We start from the raw sequence: 19438 nt of genomic DNA on the forward strand, positions 1-19438 counted from the left end.
TACTACTGGCAGTGTTGAGTTCAGGTTGCCTTTCCTGAATTCTATGCTTGATATTCCTTAGCTTCTCACAGGGGTTCATCAGCCTTCTCTCTAAGCAAGCAAAGTTGATATTTAATTCAACGGTTTCATGTTCATTCTGGTTTATATTCTCCTTATCTGAATGTGTTCCTTCCTTTTTCTCAATCATATCAGGATCCCCAATGACCTTTAATTTAGAGATTGCATCATGCCCAGGTTCGATGAGAGTGCTATTTTCAGTGTTCCCCTCAGTCGGTTTCAGATTATTATTCCCTCGGTGTTTCCAGTGTGTATGGGAGCCCTCCTTACTTCTAATTTGTGTTTCCCTTACATCCTCAATACCTCTCCCTTTTCCCAGAAAGCAGACTTCCTTCCTAGAATAATCACAAGTAAAATTGAACTTTGTTAGGAAGTCATCCCCTAGAATTAGTTCTATGTGTGAGTCTCTTGGCAGTACTATGAAGTTATGGTAGATGTTCATTTTATACTGAGGTAATCCTATTCTTAACCTTACTGATCTTGTCGTGTGAGTAACAGATGGTGATATTCTCGGAAGCTTAATCGGTCTACTAAAATATCTGATTTTCTTTCTTACATCGGGTTCTAGTTTCCTGAAATAGTTTTCCGATATAATTGAAGCTTGGGAACCAGTATCTATTAGAGCTTTAAACCTTCTGCTGCAAATTTCTCCCTTCACCGTAATTCCTGGGATTTGTCTTTGATTTCGTCTTATCCCCCATGTTTGTTTGGTGCAAAGATGCGATTTGGCCTTGGTGTGAAATTTTGTTTTTGAGAATCGTTGCCTATTAAAACAATCTCGGACTAGATGCCCTATCCTATTACAGTTATAGCACCTCGGGGGTTCCCTGTAATAACCCCTTTCATTGTCTCTGTCTGAGGACAAAGGAGAGTTACCATTGCAATTTGCAGACAATTCCGCTAGTCTTTGCATCACCGAATCCATTTTTTATAGTAGAGGTCTATAAAAGATTATTATAGACCTGGTCTAATTCACAAAGATTATTATAAAAAATTATTAAAGACTAGTCTAATTCACAAAGAGTTTGAAAATAGCTTTTCAAACTCTTTGTGAATTAGATCAGTGGTTTCCCTCCTGAAAGGAGGAACTTTCCAGGTTTCTCATGGAGGCTATTGTAATTTTTCCACTTCCTGCTTGATCAGTGAGCAAACTTCACTAAAGCTAGGAACATCAGTGGTAATCTGGCAAACTGTCTCAGTTCTACTTCCTTTATTGTCCTTCTGTGCTTTCTACTTTTCCTTCCTCTCTGAATGCTCCCTTTTGTGGTTCTGATTGCTAATGTTATCTCTCTCTCTTCTTTAATTATGTTAACTGATCCGACCATGGCTGCGGGACATATGTCACCAAGCAGCTGCCCTTTTTCTCTTACTGCCTTATAACAATCTTCTAAATTCGATATTTCTTTTCCGAAAGCAGTCTCTTAATTCTAGTCTTAATCCTGCTCTAACGTGCTGGAAGACTGCCCAGTTCAAATGGTGTTGGTCTTTGTTAGAGAAACTCAGTTTGTTGGCAAGAGCTAACATTCGGTTATAGAAGTCTGACACACTTTCTTTGTCCCTTTGCCCATCTTCTGGAGCCTCAATAGATTCGGTCCCACATTCCTTACCCTTGAAAACTGAGATATGAGGGCCTCTTTAAATGTATAATAATTTCAGGTTTCCTTCAAAACTGGCAAGGAGTAAAAGTAAGTCTTAGCCCTTCCAACTAGCTTGCTTTGTAGCAGAATGAGCAGTTGGAATTCACTCCATCGGCCAATTCTTCACAGTTCCTCGATATACTCGAAGAACGCATCACATCATCAGATTCTTCTCCCGAAAACTGAGGGAAGACCTGTTGCGAATTTATCATTCTGAAAAATTCCAAATCATTGGGTTCTGAGCATGTTGGGAGGTCATTAGGTTGTGAGCTTGCTGGGAGAGACATACTTGCATTCAGCTTACAATGTGACACAAAGAATCTTACTATTCAATTTCTATTACCATCAATAATTTCTGATTGCCTGATATGAGGTCAATACCTACTCACTGTGATTACTGATTAAGTAAATTTTATTTAAGGGACCTAAACACATCCTACCAGCTGTGCCATTACCGGCTGTGCTGTTACCTTTTGCTAAAACCTTACTTTTACTTCTTCCAAATATCTACTCTGCAGTTGTATCTATGCTTACCAAAATTTTGAGTTTGTCTCCTTGTCGAATATATGCAAATTTGTTTTTTAACGCTGCGCCAGCTCATGTCCTATAATAGAGTGGATTTCTATTCAGCGAGATATACCCAGATTCTTATGCATAAACTCATTAGTAACCCTTACTGACAGTCGTGGCCTTTAAACTAATTCTTTAACTACCAATCCCCTCCTGTTTATGGTTCAGAATTTTATGAGTGGTGAGTTGACTGTCATATTCAGGCAAGACTCAGAATAAAACAAAATACATGTTTATTTGAAACTTGAAACACATTTACAGTTATATTATACCACATATTCAATAAACTCAGTCATGCAAAATCAATTCTAGGTTATAATGTCAATTCACACTAAATTAGTTCAAAAATCATATCCAACCAAAACTAAGCATATCACTAAGCACAGTACTACCAAAACAGTAACTCTCTCTCTCTCTCCTAAATTTCACTTCTAAGCGCTAAGGCTTAATATCAAAGCAATCTCAATTTAATTCTACCTGTAACATATATCACACAAATTTGATTGTGCCTCTCTCATTAACAAATCGGTCCAGGACAATATGCCAGATGGACATCAATTATGTTACATATCACAAAATTCTACTTAGAATTCATTAGCTAGACTGTCCAAACATCAATCATATCACAAGGTAATTTATTCTCTCCAATGTGAAATAATTAACATGAAAACGAAAAGTTTCAGGTCTGCTGGTCTTTTCTACCTTTTGTGTTGTCTGCTAATTGTATCTTCCATCACGCTACGTGCAGGGTCTGGTTACTCCTCGATAGGCCCCTATCTTTGTATACAGCATCGTTTCCGCGTTGTCGGAGGTTAGCTGTGGACATGATAGTGCCTGCAACTGCTTCCAAGGAGAGCGCTCGCTATTACACACTGATACTCCATCAGGAGTTCATTGAACAGACTACTTGAATCTCCCGCTGCTAGACACCGCTCTCTTGTGCACAATCCACTCGAACAGGAAGGACCCGGAACAACAACCGATGAGATGAGAAAAAAGAGCTTCGTTGACCTCGCGAGCTTCTTTTATTTCTCTTGTTAGCGCCCTCTTTTTCCTTCTGAATTTTCCAAACAGCACTATGATAATCTCATCCCCAGGTTGGTCCCTTACTTTCTCCCTGCTTTGGGAGCACTCTTTCTCGGAAGGCGAACATGAGTTGCTTTCCGTGTATGTAACTGCCTTGGGCTTTTTGTTTAACATGCACGCGACCATTAGACCCTTGTTTACAGGTTACTCAGTGATTCACAGAAAAACAAGTCATCTCAAATGAACGTGATATTTAAATAATTCTCTTCTTATAAATAAATAAAACAATATAGTATTATAATATCTTACATGAAAGGAAAATATTTTCTTATACATTTAGAAATTTCCCTTGTGGTTCTGCTGGAGTGCACGTTTTTCTTTCTTCAGCCTCAATTTTAAACATGTTAAATTCTGAGTGAATGGTCTGTCCTTTCAGACACATCAGTCAGGATGTGTCTGATACAATTAATAGGTGATGTACTGGTATAATTAATAGATGATATCGAAACAAATGGTGGGGAAAGTTCTGTTGAAGATTCTGATTGTAATGAATCCGTTAAAAAATTCAGTTTAAAGAAATTAGTAGAAGGATTGCACTTGGCAAGAAAGTTAGGAAGCTCTTTTACGGATAATGACCCCAGAACGAAGGGCTCTGGAAAATTCACGAGACAATTGGATATTTGTTTATCTCCATATTATGAACTTAATAAAAAAATTGCAGCATAGTGGTAAGCAAGGTCTTATTACTGACGTCTTAATAATTAAACCAGCCGAAGTATGCAATGGGAATTTTACAAATGAAATCATCACTTGAAATTCAAGTGATGACGACTTCTGGCCACTCGTAAATAAGGAACATCTATGAAATGTTTTCATTTTGAAGACAGTGATGACGATTGTAATATGCACTTTATTATGTGCAATGAAGTTTATGTACAATTTGTAATTTTATAAGTTTATACTATATATTTGTTTCATAGTTTATGTTTTCTTAACTTACATAAATTAAATAAAAATATATTTTTGTTGGGTATGTCATTGTTGGTTATATAATTAAAAAAAAACGATTTCAGAACCTAACCCTACGTTTTTTATGTAATCTGAGTCTCACATAACGCGGCATTTCTATGGAACCTAACATCTGTGTTATATGAGGGTTACTTGTACTGAGCATGCACTGCTGAACTTCACAAAATTGAATTACTCATCACAAGACCAATACAAACTAACTTCAATTTTTATTGACCTCCAGAAAGCTTTTGACACAGTATCACATGATATTTTATTTAAAAAAAAAAAATAGTGACTATGGGAATTAGAGGTTGTGCTCACCTGGTTTAAAAGTTATTTAACATCTAGATCACATGCAGTAAAAATTAATAAAAGCTATAGCAATTTCATACAGCTAAATTGCAGTGTTCCTGAAGGTTAATAATGCTTGGGATATTTATGATTTACATCAATGAATTCTGTGAGCTACAGTTATCAAGTGAGTTAAACACCTTTGCAGATGACACCACATTGATATTCACTGTGAAATGCAAAACATGGTCAACACAGAACTGAAAACTAAAAATGATCTGGTTTCATGTGAATGAACTTATTCTCAACACTAAAAAAAACAAAATTTATAATTTTTAAACTCAGAAATACACCTGTTAGCAAAATCAATTTTTTCATCTGTATATTCCTACATAACTGTAATTGTAAAATTAATCTAAATCGAAACGGCATGGAGATAGAAAATGTGAATATTATTTACGATTTACCTATTAAGGATTAAAAATTGAACAACAACTTAAGCTGGAAACCACATATTACAGAAGTATGCAGTAGAGTAAGATTTATGCTATCTGCTTTCCACCTCATCTATCCATAGTATATTCTTCATTATTTTTTCTGTAAGAATGGTCATATATGTATACTTGTGAGATCTTACTTTCCATGATAGAGATTGTGAAATCTAGAATCTGTTCTTTGTGATCTCTGGCTCAAAATTTCGTAGTTTTCCTTTGTTGCTTTTCATTTTCTGCTTTCATCACTGTTTAATTAATAACCACTCTGATCTCTCATATTGTATATCTCGCAAGTTGATTTTCTACATTTTAATTATCCAAACGGGGGATTATTCTACTGGAAGATTACAAGGTTCGTAATTCAAACTGACCTCCCTTCTCTAACTTCACATATCATGCCAGAAGATATGCTTGAAGCATTTGCTGTTAGTAATGATCTAAACACAAATTTCTGATGAACTTTGAGATTTCTGGGGTTATGTTGAAATTCTTGAAGATTTCTGATATAATGACTACACAATTAATTCTAAGATAAAACTTTTTATAGATTTCTTCTAGTTCAATATCTGTTTTATACATTTCATTGGAAGCATTTAAGTTAACCCCTCAGAGGTCGCGTAAAAATTTTTGGCATCAAGGGCTGCATGCTGACTATCATTCTGCACCCATTTTTAACAAAATTGAAGGTGTTTTGAATAATAATAAATAAGCATATTGTAGAAAAAAGATTATTTATTCAAATTACAGCATTTGTAAGAGAAAACAAAAAAAAAATTAAATGTCTTAGAAATAGAACTGCATATGCTACATGCGCAATAAATGCATAGAACTGGATTAACATTCTTTTACTTAAGTTCTACACATTCATTGCACATGATTGTAGAATTCAAGACATAAATTTGTAACTCTTTACAATAATGTTTAGATGCACGGGGTTTTTTTTCTATCACAATAATAGCATCTTCCTTTTTTCTGGATGTGCAACTGCAGTTTCGTTCTCAATTCTGTTCTCGAGTGATCCACAAATTTCTGTGAGTCTTAGTTTTATATTTCTCGGCAAACTTTGAATTGATACCTTTTCTTGCAAATGTGCTTGTTGTAGTAGAGAGAATCCAAGATCTTGCAGAAATTTACGTCACAATATTTTTTTTGTCAATGTTATTCGCATGGTAAATAACTTGAGAATTAATTCCAGCAATGTTGATTCAAGAGTAAAAAACTACCATAGGCCATCTTATTGTTGATCTAGCACAATTGTATGTTGAACACAATTGATCTACAACATCTACTCCTCCTTTTGTATGGTTATAGGTAGTCAGAATTTCAGTTTTGTATAAAGCTCCGCTCTCTGTATCAATGCCATCGTCATGCAAACTTGATGCTAACAAAACAATTTTTTTTTTGTTTTTGGGACAGTATGATACAAGTGTGCATTTATCTTTGAAAGCAAACACACTCGATTTTATAGAACGATTTGTTTGCAATAATTCAGGAGGTAGTTCTCTTTTATTTTTTCGAACTGTTCCTATTAAAGTAAGTCTATATTTCTTTAGCAAGTTTTCAATCAAAGGAAAAGAAGTGAACCAATTATCTAAAGTAATATTTCTCCCAGAATTTTTGATTGGTTCTACTAGTCTCTCAACAACGTCACCTGGCGAATTGCTCATGAAGTACGGCCCTTCCAGTTGTTGTCCAACATATATCTCAAGATTAGCCATATAGTACATTTTAGCATCACATAATGTAAAAATTTTAATACCATATTTATTCGGTTTACTTGGTATGTATTGGCGAAATGAACATTTTTCTCGAAAACCTTCCAGCTTTTCATCGATTGTAGCGAATGCACCTAGATTGTATCCATTTTTGCACTTTGTAACAAATAGATCAAAAACTTCATGAATAGCTGCCAATTTGTCTAGCTTTTTTCTTTCTTCACGTGTACTCTTATCATCAAATCTCAAACACCTCAAAAGGAATTTGAATCGCCTCACCAACATTGTTAGTTGAAATATTTCAATGCCTTTACCATTACTTCCAAAAAGATCTAAATTCAAATGGTTTGCTTTATATATACCAGCAATATATAGAAGTCCAACTAAAGCCTGTATTTCATTCAGAGTTGTAAACTTGGTGTCTTGTTCTCGAGTGTAATTACTAGCTAAACTTTCTATATACTTGTTATGTTTTCCAAAATAATCAATAAAATGGAATCGCCTATAAAATAATTCCAAATTTCAAAAGGTGACAAATTTTGAGTGTATTTTTAGGGCCAGATGATTCTTTGATTATATTGTATCTCTCAGTTCTAATACATTTGTTAGTTCGTGGTACCGCTCTCCATAAAGTTCTGTCTTTTCCCTGATAGAATCTATCCTCCAAACTCTCTGGGTTATCTTCAGCTATTTCTAATGACACCTCATCGGCTTCTTGCTCGGTTTTGCTGCCACTCATTTCTTCCACATTGTCTAAAACACTTCATCCTCGTCATTAGCGAAACATTTGTTCATCAGCTTCTGTAATCATTCTTGCTCCTTCTCATAGTCACTCATTTTATTTTACCTAAAGAGAATATAATTTACCATATTGCAATTATATACAAACATACAAAATAGATATGTATATAAAAAATATTTCCTGTGTAAATGTATATTTCCAGGTGATCCAAACGTCACAGAAAAAGTAAAAATTCAATCATTTGAAAAGTATACAGTAGCACGATGCAGTTTTCACAGAAATGCACAGAAAGACATGGGATTTTTTTTAATAACGAAAAATTTTATTGCCAGAATAGTTACATTTCTCACCGACAGGTGGCACTGTAGTGGTCCCAGAGCTGCTGCCTGTCACTATTTAAACCGTGAGGTACATAAATTGTACCTCACGATTAATTATAGGCCCCTTTTTCTTTGAGGAAGTCCACAGCGGTACATTTTGAACTGTTTCTGTCATAGGCAAGCATTATGCAGCGCTTTTAAGAGACAGCATCATTCATTATTGCAAGCACTCCATAGTGTAACATTTATGCAGGATGGAGCACCTCTGCACATCACAGGTCCTGTCCAGCACCTGCTGCGATCGACATTTGGAGATGACCTTGTCCTCAGTCGCTCTTTCCTGCACGAATGGCCACCAAGATCTCCAGACCTTACCTTGTGACTTTTGGTTATGGGGCTACTTGAAGTCACAGGTATACAGAGGTTGGCCAACGTCATTGGCCATGTTGAAAGAAGCTATTGTGACAGGAATTACAGCTGAAACCCTCTTCGATGCTGTGCAGGGTGTCGTGCCATGTTTGATCCATTCTCATGAATGACGGCTGTCACATTGAACATTTGTAATCCTCGCAAACTGTGCTGCGCCACAGCACAAACTACTGACACAACTGAAGCGCCACCTGTCGGTGGCAAATGTAACTATTCTGGTAATAAAATTTTTCATTATTAAAAAAAAAAATCCCATCTTTCTGTGCATTTCTGTGAAAACCGCATCGTTCTACTGTCTATACTTTTCGAATTATTGAATTTTTACTTTTTCTGTTACTTTTGGATCACCTGATATATAAGCCTGTATGTAAAATTATAAATAATTTACAAGTACTTACTAATTTTATAAATTTTGATGAGTGCTTATTCTTATAACACTAAGGGTCGCGTGGGATCCGTGACTGCACAATGTCTCAGTGGGAACAGTTGTTATCGCATCAATGTAATATTCTACACTAACATATGTCCTGCCTATATACGAAGCTACATAAACGCACAACCGGAGTTAACCAGCCGCTTTAGAAATATACGCAAAAAAAGCAAACGTGCAGACTCCCAGTCCACGTGGGACCTCTGGAGGGTTAAATGACGATATCTGTACTTATAGAAAAGCTGGAGTGAAATCACCGGTGGGGGGGGGGGAGATTTTTTTTTTAACCATTGATATTATTCTAGCTTCTTATAAGACCAGTTATGTCAATATGGTACTGCTTTAATTCTTCTACCAGTATTATTACTTTTATGTTGATGCTTTGTGGTTCCCACTCACGAAAGGTTGTTATAAACCTATAGTACATTTTGTATCATGGGTGGGCTAAGGATTTTTTTTTATTATTATCATTTTTATCAATTTTATATATACTTTTGTAATTTTATTTATTTATTTTTACATTGTGCCTGTTTTTAATTCTGCTGAAGTTGAGATTGTTCTGGTTGCTGACTTTTCATATTTCCTTTAGCTTCCCTGATATATACATACATATATATTATAACTGATATATGAAACAACATACACTCAAATTGTTAGACCATCCTTATTTGATCATCATCATCCAGGTATGTACCTTCTTATGTGGTGTACCACAAGAAGATAAGAACTAGGCATTATGTCAGAAACCTAAGGTGGTTTACCACATTTCTTAATATGTCATATGCAGATCTCCTCCCAGTTACTTTTGGCCATTTAGTGATCTCCAGTTTACTGTAATTTTATCTTTTGAACATATCTTTATGAAGTTCACTAAAAACATCATTGAAATGGTTAAATTTAATTAAAGAATTATATATTTCAGATTATATTATTTTACATATGCAACATTTTAAATTTCATTTTTTATTTACGGTAATAGATTTTTGCCAACAGATTGTGATTGTCCAGGAGGTACTGAAGCATGGAAAGCTGTGACAGAAAATCCAAGGGAATGTCATTTGCAAAATAATCCCTGTCAATATTTAAATGGTATGTAAATGAAGACTTTACCTTTAATTTGATAAGGAAATGAATTATTACGATAAAGTGCCAAGAGGCTATTTTTCCGGTGACATAAATTAAGTTAAGGGGATAATAAATCCTGTATTATTTTACAGCCGGGTATGAAACTCGGAGATCGAAATCTAAGAGTTTCATGCCGAAGAACTATTGGCGAGTCCAAGCGTAAGTCATCACTTGGGTAGTACAACACTATGGCAACTCGTGTCAAAGGTGGAGCAAGCTCCGTCATTATCCTTAATATTTTCTCATAATGTAAAACGCAGCTCTTAGGAGATGTATTACTGTTTTACATTATGAGGAGAGGTCACTACCCAGACCGGTTTCGACCTTTATCGAGGTCTCGTCAGTTGGTAGGTAGACCTGGAATATCAAGGTTTAAGTTTACCGAACTTACATATACCCCTACTAACTTATGAACGGTATGAAACTTTTAGATGTCGATGGATTTCGATCTTCCAGTTTCGTACCCGGCTGTAAAATAATACGGGATTTATTATCCCCTTAACTTAATTTATGTTGCGGAAAAATAGCCTCTTGGCTCTTTATCGTAGTAATAATAATATATGGTACACCGGTCTGGCAATTCGTTAGTAAGGGCATATGTAGGTTCGGTTCAATTAAACCTTGATATTCCAGGTCTACCTACTCACTGATGAGACCTCAATAAAGGTTGAAACCGGTCTGGGTAGTGACCTTTCCTCATAATGTAAAACGCAGTTCCTAGGAACTGCGTTTTACATTATGAGAAAATATTAAGGATAGTGACGGAGCTTGCTCCACCTTTGACACGAGTTGCCATAGTGTTGTACTACCAAGCGATGACTTACGCTTGGACTCGCCGATAGTTCTTCGGCATGAAACTCTTAGATTTCGATCTCTGAGTTTCGTACCCAGCTGTAAAATAATACAGGATTTATTATCCCCTTAACTTAAAATGAATTATATCTATTTTATCTTATTATAACACTGTCGCAGAGCATTTGTCTTCTTAAGACATCTCAACCATAAATTAACAAATTGCCTGGCACCTTTAGAACATTGCGTAGGTTGCATAATGGGAAAGTTGGATGGTAGGTTAATCTTACAGGGATGGCAACAAGTAAGTGCTTCCATATAATCTTTCTTATTCATGAATTTCAAAACAATCATCTTTTATATATTTATGTAACTGCAGATGTATCAGTAAAAAGGAAATTTATTAGTTATTAAAAATGAAAAATACATTTACTATTTTCACCAACCAAAATAGAATAGTGGCTTCATCAGGACTTAATAAACATCAAAATTATATAAATAAATCACAAAGTTGACTAAATGCTAATAAACCATTACAAGAAATATTAATTAATTCATGCTAACTAATAAACATAAAATCACATAGCACTCATTAGCCATCTGCAGTTAGTGACAGAAAGTGAGTTTTGGTGAAGTTGAGGTTAAAAGATTTACTAAGCAATTTTCATATGTCACAACATCAATCCTTGGTTTTTATTAAGTGATCTCTGTGAATGAATGACCGTGACTGATTCCTTTTGAAGTGTGGAATACTAATTTTTGTCTACAATAAGGCATTGTTGAAACATTCCATTCAACTGCATGGTTGGTACTATAAGTATGATTGTGCCAGACTAGATCTATCTTTTCTCTTATGTTTGACATCTACAACATATTCCTTCTTTCTCATTTCAAATCCATGGCCTGTCTCTCCTAATATAGGTTAAACCACAAGAGCATAGAATTCTATATACCTTTGGGTATTTTTAGAAAAGCATGCTATTTTTAGTAGACCTCAGACAGCTGCGAATGGTTTGAATTGGTTTAAAAGTAATTTCAATGTGTTGTGATATTTGAAAAGAGATACTATTTTAATCGAGAGACTGCTAATATATGGAATTGTGATCGAATCTATATTGAGTATTCTGGTTATTCAGAGAGTTAGAGTTTGAAAATAAAATCCTGTCAACTTTTTGGAATAGTCATTGAGAACAAAATAATTTAATAGAGTCTGAAGTTTGAGATTGAGTTGGTCCTCATTTTGTATAATAGAACTTGATTCTTTAGGTAGACTATACCTAATTTTTGAGTAGGATAGTCTCTTGTGGTTTAATCTACATAGTACAAGACAAACCGTGGATTTGAGGTGAGAAAGAAGGAACATATTGCAGATGTGAAACATAAAGAGAAGATAGATGACCTGGATTATACCAACCATTGTTGTTACCGAATGTTTTCTAGTCTTAAAACATTTTTTCTTTAAATATGCAGGTGTATTGTTATGTACCTCTCTTTATATGGTTTGCATATTCTTTAACTATATTATCTTTATATCTTTATCTAATCTTGTTAGTTGCATATACCCTACTCACATATACAAATTTCCCTTTCTTTAAACAAGCTAAATTTAGGCCATTCTTAAGTTTAGTCACGTGTAATTTAATTTATGATTAGGGCTTTGTCCAAGTATGGGATGCTGCTCTTAAACATATCCTCTGAGACAGTTCACCTGATAAATATTGACAAATTTATATTTTAAATGTGCCAGCCAATACTGAGGATAGACGAGGCTCTTATCCAAGGTGACTCTCTCAGAGTGATACACAGTAATAAACTTCCAACAATAAATAAACTAATTCCTGTTCTCTTTATCCTAGCATGCAGTCGTGGCTCTAAATATCAATTTGTACTCGTGGGTCCATCCCACTAGGTTCAATGGTAATTTTATGAGTGGCTATTTGAATTCATATAACAAGCTGGACACAGGCAAATGCTATGGAACATATTTATTAAATCAAGAAATTATACATGAGAAAACATAAATGCATGGCTAACTATATTTTGTTGCTAGCAAGACCTCAATTTCAATATTAACATTACAATACATGAACAAATTATTTGGACCGTTTCTATGTATAATTTAACAAACTTCTAGCCTATGTACCCTATCCTTTATCACTCACATGGTCACTTGTTATATTTTCAACATATCACAATCATCTCTCATACAAATCCCTTCAAGGGAAACATTTCTCTAACAAGGACAGGTCAATGCTAAATTAGGGATAGTTCCTAAAGTTCCTCACAATAAGTCCATTACACAAAATATCCTAAAGATTTCACACATAAATCTTCAACTGGAAAACAGAATATGACAATCTACATTACCATTCCTAGAATGACTTTCAGTTCTTTCTTCAGCCTTGTCTGGACATCAAGGCTCCTTTAAGGTTTACAATTCTCCGGGTCACACACGATAGCTGCACGGCCAGATTCTCTGAATTGGAAAGGCTATGTGCCGCTCAGGACTTTCACTAGTATCACAGGCACACATCTGGATTACCGATGCATGATATAGCATAGCTATCCTGGTCTGAGGAAATTGCTAGCCCTAACTCGCATGCTACGGCAGACAACTCATAACTTCCATGGCCAGCCTAGAATCTTCTCTGCTGGCGGAGACCAAGGACCAATGTCCACGAGGTCAGGAAACAGGAACCAAAAAGCCTCGTGTGAGGCGGATTGGCGTTTATATTGTCCGCTTCAATCTTGGAGATTCGTGCACTTCGCCCCGTTGTTTATTGCGCTCCGCACACCTCCACGTGCCGTGTTTTCTTGGAAAGCGTTCCAGCTTCCTTTTCGTATAACTTCACTTTCCCTCTGGCCATACATTATTCTGGGCGGCTAAAATGTGACCCTTGGACCCTATCTTATACACTTTGCCTTCTTATAATACATGAACAAATTGCTTTAAATAAATTAATACCCTAAATAGATTTCTCTATTAGACTTCCTGCAAAACCAGTTAAGTCTCACATATTTTTCGTATTAAATATTTCTTCACTTCTATCTTAGTGTTATTTATACATATATACACGCCGTTCATTGTCAAGACACCACATTCTCTACCTACAATCAAGGTCAGTTGTTCCTGAATAAATTAATGTTTTGTCCTACTTATTTTTTTGATTATTCAGGACACAACAGTATGTTAAATGTGAAATGAAAAAAAAAATCACAACCTTTGCCATCCTATTTTCTGCAGTCCAATTTTTTTTGGGATCAGCATCGTTGTGCAATAAATGTTGTTTATTTAAAACCAAGGAAAATATATAAGAAGGTATGCACAACCTTTTTTTACGACTGTAATCTCAATCCCCCCCCCCCACCCTCAAATTAAACTATTTGATTATTGGGACTGACCATATAGGTTCATAAGCCGAGAGTTGCATGTCACCAAAGATGCATATGCTGGCAGTATGAATATCTTTCATATGCATGTACATGGTGATTTATGTAATGATATATTAATAAATTTATGCCATAAATTTATTAATATATCATTATTGCATAAAAACTATATGCAAATTTATAAATTTAGATAGAGTAGGTGCCCTCTCTCAATGAGTCTTTGAACTCCCTGGAGGTGTCACGTAATAATAATAATAATGAAAATAAATAAATTTTCATATCTTTTTCATTACTTGAAGGAAAATTGAAAGATTTTGTGAACATGCAAAAATGCAAATACTTTATCATAACTGCAGTTTATTTAAATCCGTTCATGACACTTATGACTGTGATATTTATACTTTGCTTTTTTCATTTTTCAATATCTTACTGGCCAAGCCCTTCATAACCACAACCTATTCTCTGAATCTTTCCATTTTTGTGGTTCCATCATCACTGAATAAAAATTAAATGTTTAAAGTATGTTTAACTTATAAATAAAAGGTTTTAATGTTTCCAGTTCTTGATTTAAGAAACAAACTAATACAGTTGCTGTATAAAACAAGGAATAAAATTGTTACAACATTATATTATGTTGCATGTACATTATTTGTCTGTGTGCATGGAAAACATCTTCAAGAACCAGCAAACTGAAAAAAATTCTTAAGTCAGATTTCTGAAAAGAATGGAAATATATTTTTTAGAAAAAAAAACAACTGAAATGTGAAATTAGACTCAGCTTGTGTATGATAAAAATATTGTATGCAAACTTATAGATTTAACTGGATAAATAGAAACAAGAAATAGTTTGTGATTTTGCCTTTTATGCAAATTATTATGTAATTGCATGTAACTCTGTATATACAAAAGATTTGATCATGAAGGATTCCAAAATATACTTGCAAAATATGTAGTTATTCTTTCCAAAGTGGAATACTTCTCCATGTATGTGCAAACAGACTACTATAAATCAAGTTGACCTACATTATTTAGCATTCAGGCCATTGGTAGAAATACAGTTTTGAAAGCATGAATACCTTTCAAAACTGCATTTGAATCATCATCATCATCAAATTCCTGACATGTACCCTCAAGGGGTGTACAGGATATTATAGTACTACATGAAAAATTTACATCATTACTAACTTCCTATCTACAATTTTCCTCCAAATCAGTCTGTTACTTGTCAAGACTCCAACATTATCAGAGAACACTTGTTTTGCTAATCTTTCCTCGCCCATTCTATTTAAGTGACCATACCACCTGAGATTAGCTCTGCTAACACATTCCTGGATGCTGACAATGTCAAGTTCTTTCCTAATATCCTTGTTTTTAATATGATATTGCCATTGATGCCATCTGTTCATGCCTCTAATCTTTCTCAGGACTCTCATATCTGCAGTCTCTAGTCTTTGGTCAAGTGTTTTACTTCTGACCCAGCCCTCAGATCCATAAGTTAAAACTGGTTTGAACACTGTCTTGTATACAGCTAATTTAGTGTTCCGACTAATTTCTCTCTTATTCCATATGAATTTATTCAATTGACTTCCTACCATACCAGCTTTGTTCATTCTGTTGTCTATTTCCATATTTAATTTAACATCTTCAGTAAAAATCGTGCCTAAGTAGCTAAAATTTTTTACTTCTTCCACAGGTTCCCCGTTCACAACACAGTTGACATTTTCAACAATTCTACCTATTTTCATTGTCGTTGTCTTTTTAATGCTGACCTTCATACCATATCAATAAACAACAGTTATTCAATTTAGTCAGGGAATCTTGTAAACTTGTAGTGGATTTCTTTAGAAGTATAACATCGTCTGCATAAAGCAAAGAGCTGACATTAACATCTCCATTTCTGATATCATGTTTAATACCACTTTCCTTCATAATGTGATCCATACAGATAATGAATGACAGAGGGGATAATGAATAACAGAGGGGATAATATACATCCTTTTCTCACATCAGATTTAACATTAAACCATCTTCCTGTACTTCCTTCAATTCTAACTGCTGACTTACAACTCAAATAAAGACTAAGTATTGCTTGATATAATGCCCCATTGACACCGTATAACTATAGCTTGTTGAATAGCTTCTCTCTTGGCACCTTGTCATATACCTTTTCCAGATCGACACAACTTAAATACAGATCTTTGTTATATTCCCATGCTTTCTCAACTATTAGTCGTAAAGTGAAGATCTGATCCTGACAGCCTCTATTTGACCTGAATCCAGCTTGCTCTTCACCAAGCTTTTCTTCCACAATTCTTCTCAACCATTTCTCAAGTATACTTGCATATGTCGTGACGACTTTTTTCTGTCGTGTTCTAATTACCATCTAGTCCAAGTCACTTTTATAATTAAAATAACTAACTACGAAGTGATCACCGATCCAAAAGTAGGGAAATTTATATTTATACTGCGCCACCCTATTCTTAGATTAGTCTATATAAATAGTAGGATCAGTTCTAAATTAAGTTAACAGTCATCTCATTAGGCCGAATCATCTATTATCATTTTTACTTGGGGTTCCCGCAAGATTCGAATATTTATGAACGGTGCAATAATAAGGAATTCAGGCAAACACAATATTTAGATCAACAAAATAAAACATTTAATATATGATATGGTTAACAAATACAAGAACTCTATTTTAAAATGGAACTATACAATTAACTTAATACAACTTCTTAGGTCACTCATGCTAAATCAATGTTCTAACTTCCATTTACAATTCACAGTCTCAAAAACACAAATCTACTTATCTCAGGTTAACATAACAACTTCACAATTAATCAGTCTTCACAAATCTATCAGCTGAATGTTTATATTCACAGCAGGCAATAAACTACGTAAGCAATATTCCAAGCAAATATATTCCGGACCTTGAGCATCGGAAATATATCACAGTTAATGCTAAATTAGACAAACTTATACAACTATTCTTACCAGACAGATTCTTCAATACATCAATTTATTGAGAGAGCACTTATGAACAAACTTAATTAACGTTAGCGGAACACACATAATAAAAATTCTCCACAGTTTAAACTGTACTATTGTTAGTCGCACTTCACTATTCCAAACAACAGTAATTAAGTACTGATATCTTTTCTTGTTCACTTTTCTCCAAGTAATCAATATAACTCTTTCCTAGGGCAACATAGAATTTAATCGTAATCCAGATTAACTGGCATTAATCAGAATTTTCGCATTGACTGTCCAGTTTCCTTTTATCTGATTACGGCATCAACCTTTCTTCATAACAACAGCAGATTTCGCTTATAACATTAAACTTTATGTTTCACTACTTATAGGTTCACTTCCGAACACTTTACTCATAAATTTCTGCCCTGAGGATTTTATAATCTTGGTTCCGCAAAACTCTCTCCTCACTCGCTTAATAATAATTCTTCTCTCCTCTCTATCTTATCTATGACCTTCCTTCCTCTTTACCCTTTTTCTCTATATTCTATATGACCTTCACTCCCCCCTTACGTTCGAACGCCACGTTCTACTCCACTCGTGGTTGTTTACGCGTGCGTTTCCATGACAATAGACTAAGCGTAAACATTTCGCCAATGTAATGTATGCTGTATTACTGCTACATGAGTGATTACATAACATTAAATATTTCACAAATAAGAACAATAAAATATTTAAGCTACTTCTTCAACTTTTTGATTACGTATACAGTTAAATATAAAATAACACTTTACGTTACACCATATATATTTGGTTATACAAAATTCTATACATTTTAATATTTTATAAAATAATAGTAGGTCAGGTTTTGAATAAATATTCAATTAGTAATTCCTAATTAAGGAATAATAAATAATTTTATATAAGTCATGATTAATATTTAATAAGCAATGTTAAATGTGAATGAAAAAAAATAAATTACATAACATAGCTTCATTCACAATTTAACATAGGCTCACCCTTTCTTTGAAAAATTTTTATTATAAGAAAAATTTTTCTTTTTACACTAGGCTCCTTTAAAAAAAAACTGGATTACATATTTCCTTTTCGATTTCTCAAGTAATACCAAGTTTTACTGAAACTTGATTCCTTATTATGATTTGTGCCTTTATTCTCTTTCACACTATCAACAATTCTCTTATTACTATTATCATCAATTTCTGCATGTCTTCTAAGTTTGTAGTATAGGATTCTCTTCTTTGAATTAACTTCACGTTCTCCATTATTAGAATTAAGTTTTTGTTGTCCCACAACTTGGTGGTTTGTTCTATGATATAGATTAGACATTTTACCGAAATTGACTTCAACCTTTAGTTTACTATTAGTGATAACTTCTGATTTGGGCTTTGTCACTACTACTTTTTGTTCATCAATAAGAAAAGGAGTATCAGATTGAATTTGTACATGAGAGTTATTACCACTATCTCTATTAGATGATTGATTCACAGCTGATTTTTCTTCAGTAGATGGTCCTGATTCAAGTGGCAATCTATACTGTTTTGTTTGATACTTAGTCTTATTACAATCATGAATTTCATTTCTTCTGGTATATCTCTTTTTGTTCATCAGGGTTATTTCCTTCTTAGAAAAGTCACAAGAAAATTGATATTTTGCTAGGAAGTTTGTTCCCAAGATAATGTGAGAATCTAGATTGGAAGTAGTGGGGACAACAAGTAGGTCTTGCCACACATACAGTCCAAATTCTGGTAGGTATATTCTAGCTCGAACCTTTTCATATGCCACAAAGTTTGGATTTGAAAGAGTAGTAATTTTTACAGGTTGTCTAAGTTTGGCAATACTATTCCTTAACTTATATCTTATACTTTGGAGATAGTCCTTTCTAATAGTTGAAGCATTACATCCAGTATCTAATAAAATACTACACTCAGAACCTAGGATTTCTCCTCTAACTGTCATCATTCTATCATTAGGTGCCTGGTGTTTCTGAATTCTATTATTTCTTCTGTGGGGTTTGTATCCAAACTTCGAGTCCCATCTGCCAGTAGAGTAGTTTCCTTTGTTATAGAAACAATTCCTGGCATAATGTCCAATTTTGTTGCAATTGTAACACCTAAGAGGATTTCTTTGCTTTGTCTCTGTCTTGGATTGAGGAATAGCAGACATTTGTTGTCTAACATCATTTAATCCTCGCATCACTTTATCTAAAGTACTTAAAATAGGTTGACTTTGTTTTTCAAATTCATGTTTGACCATCTCATTAATTTTATTTGTAGTGGGGTCTTGATTTTCTTGAGATCTCAAAGTAATAGCTGATAACTGTCTCACAACTTCATTAAGACTATCCATTATTGGTTGATTTAACTTATTCACCTCCTGGTGAATTAGGGATTTCACTTCTGTCATCAGTTTCTTGTCAAA

At 34.3% G+C, this 19438-nt stretch overlaps 1 protein-coding gene across 2 annotated transcripts in view; it reads left to right on the forward strand.

The window, feature by feature from the left end:
• LOC150101113 (all-trans retinoic acid-induced differentiation factor-like) overlaps positions 1-19438 on the forward strand; it is a 131050-nt gene that overhangs the window by 73135 nt on the left and 38477 nt on the right. For both annotated transcript variants that reach the window (XM_090401363.1, XM_090401362.1), the window contains exon 5: positions 9702-9811. In XM_090401363.1, the coding sequence (XP_090257489.1) occupies positions 9702-9811 (110 nt within the window). The remainder of the gene's footprint in view (positions 1-9701; positions 9812-19438) is intronic.

The sequence above is a fragment of the Typopeltis vanoorti genome, chromosome 12, assembly GCF_054136105.1.
Source record: "Typopeltis vanoorti isolate ZY-2024b chromosome 12, IOZ_Tvanoo_1.0, whole genome shotgun sequence".
NCBI classification, from domain to species: domain Eukaryota; kingdom Metazoa; phylum Arthropoda; class Arachnida; order Uropygi; family Thelyphonidae; genus Typopeltis; species Typopeltis vanoorti.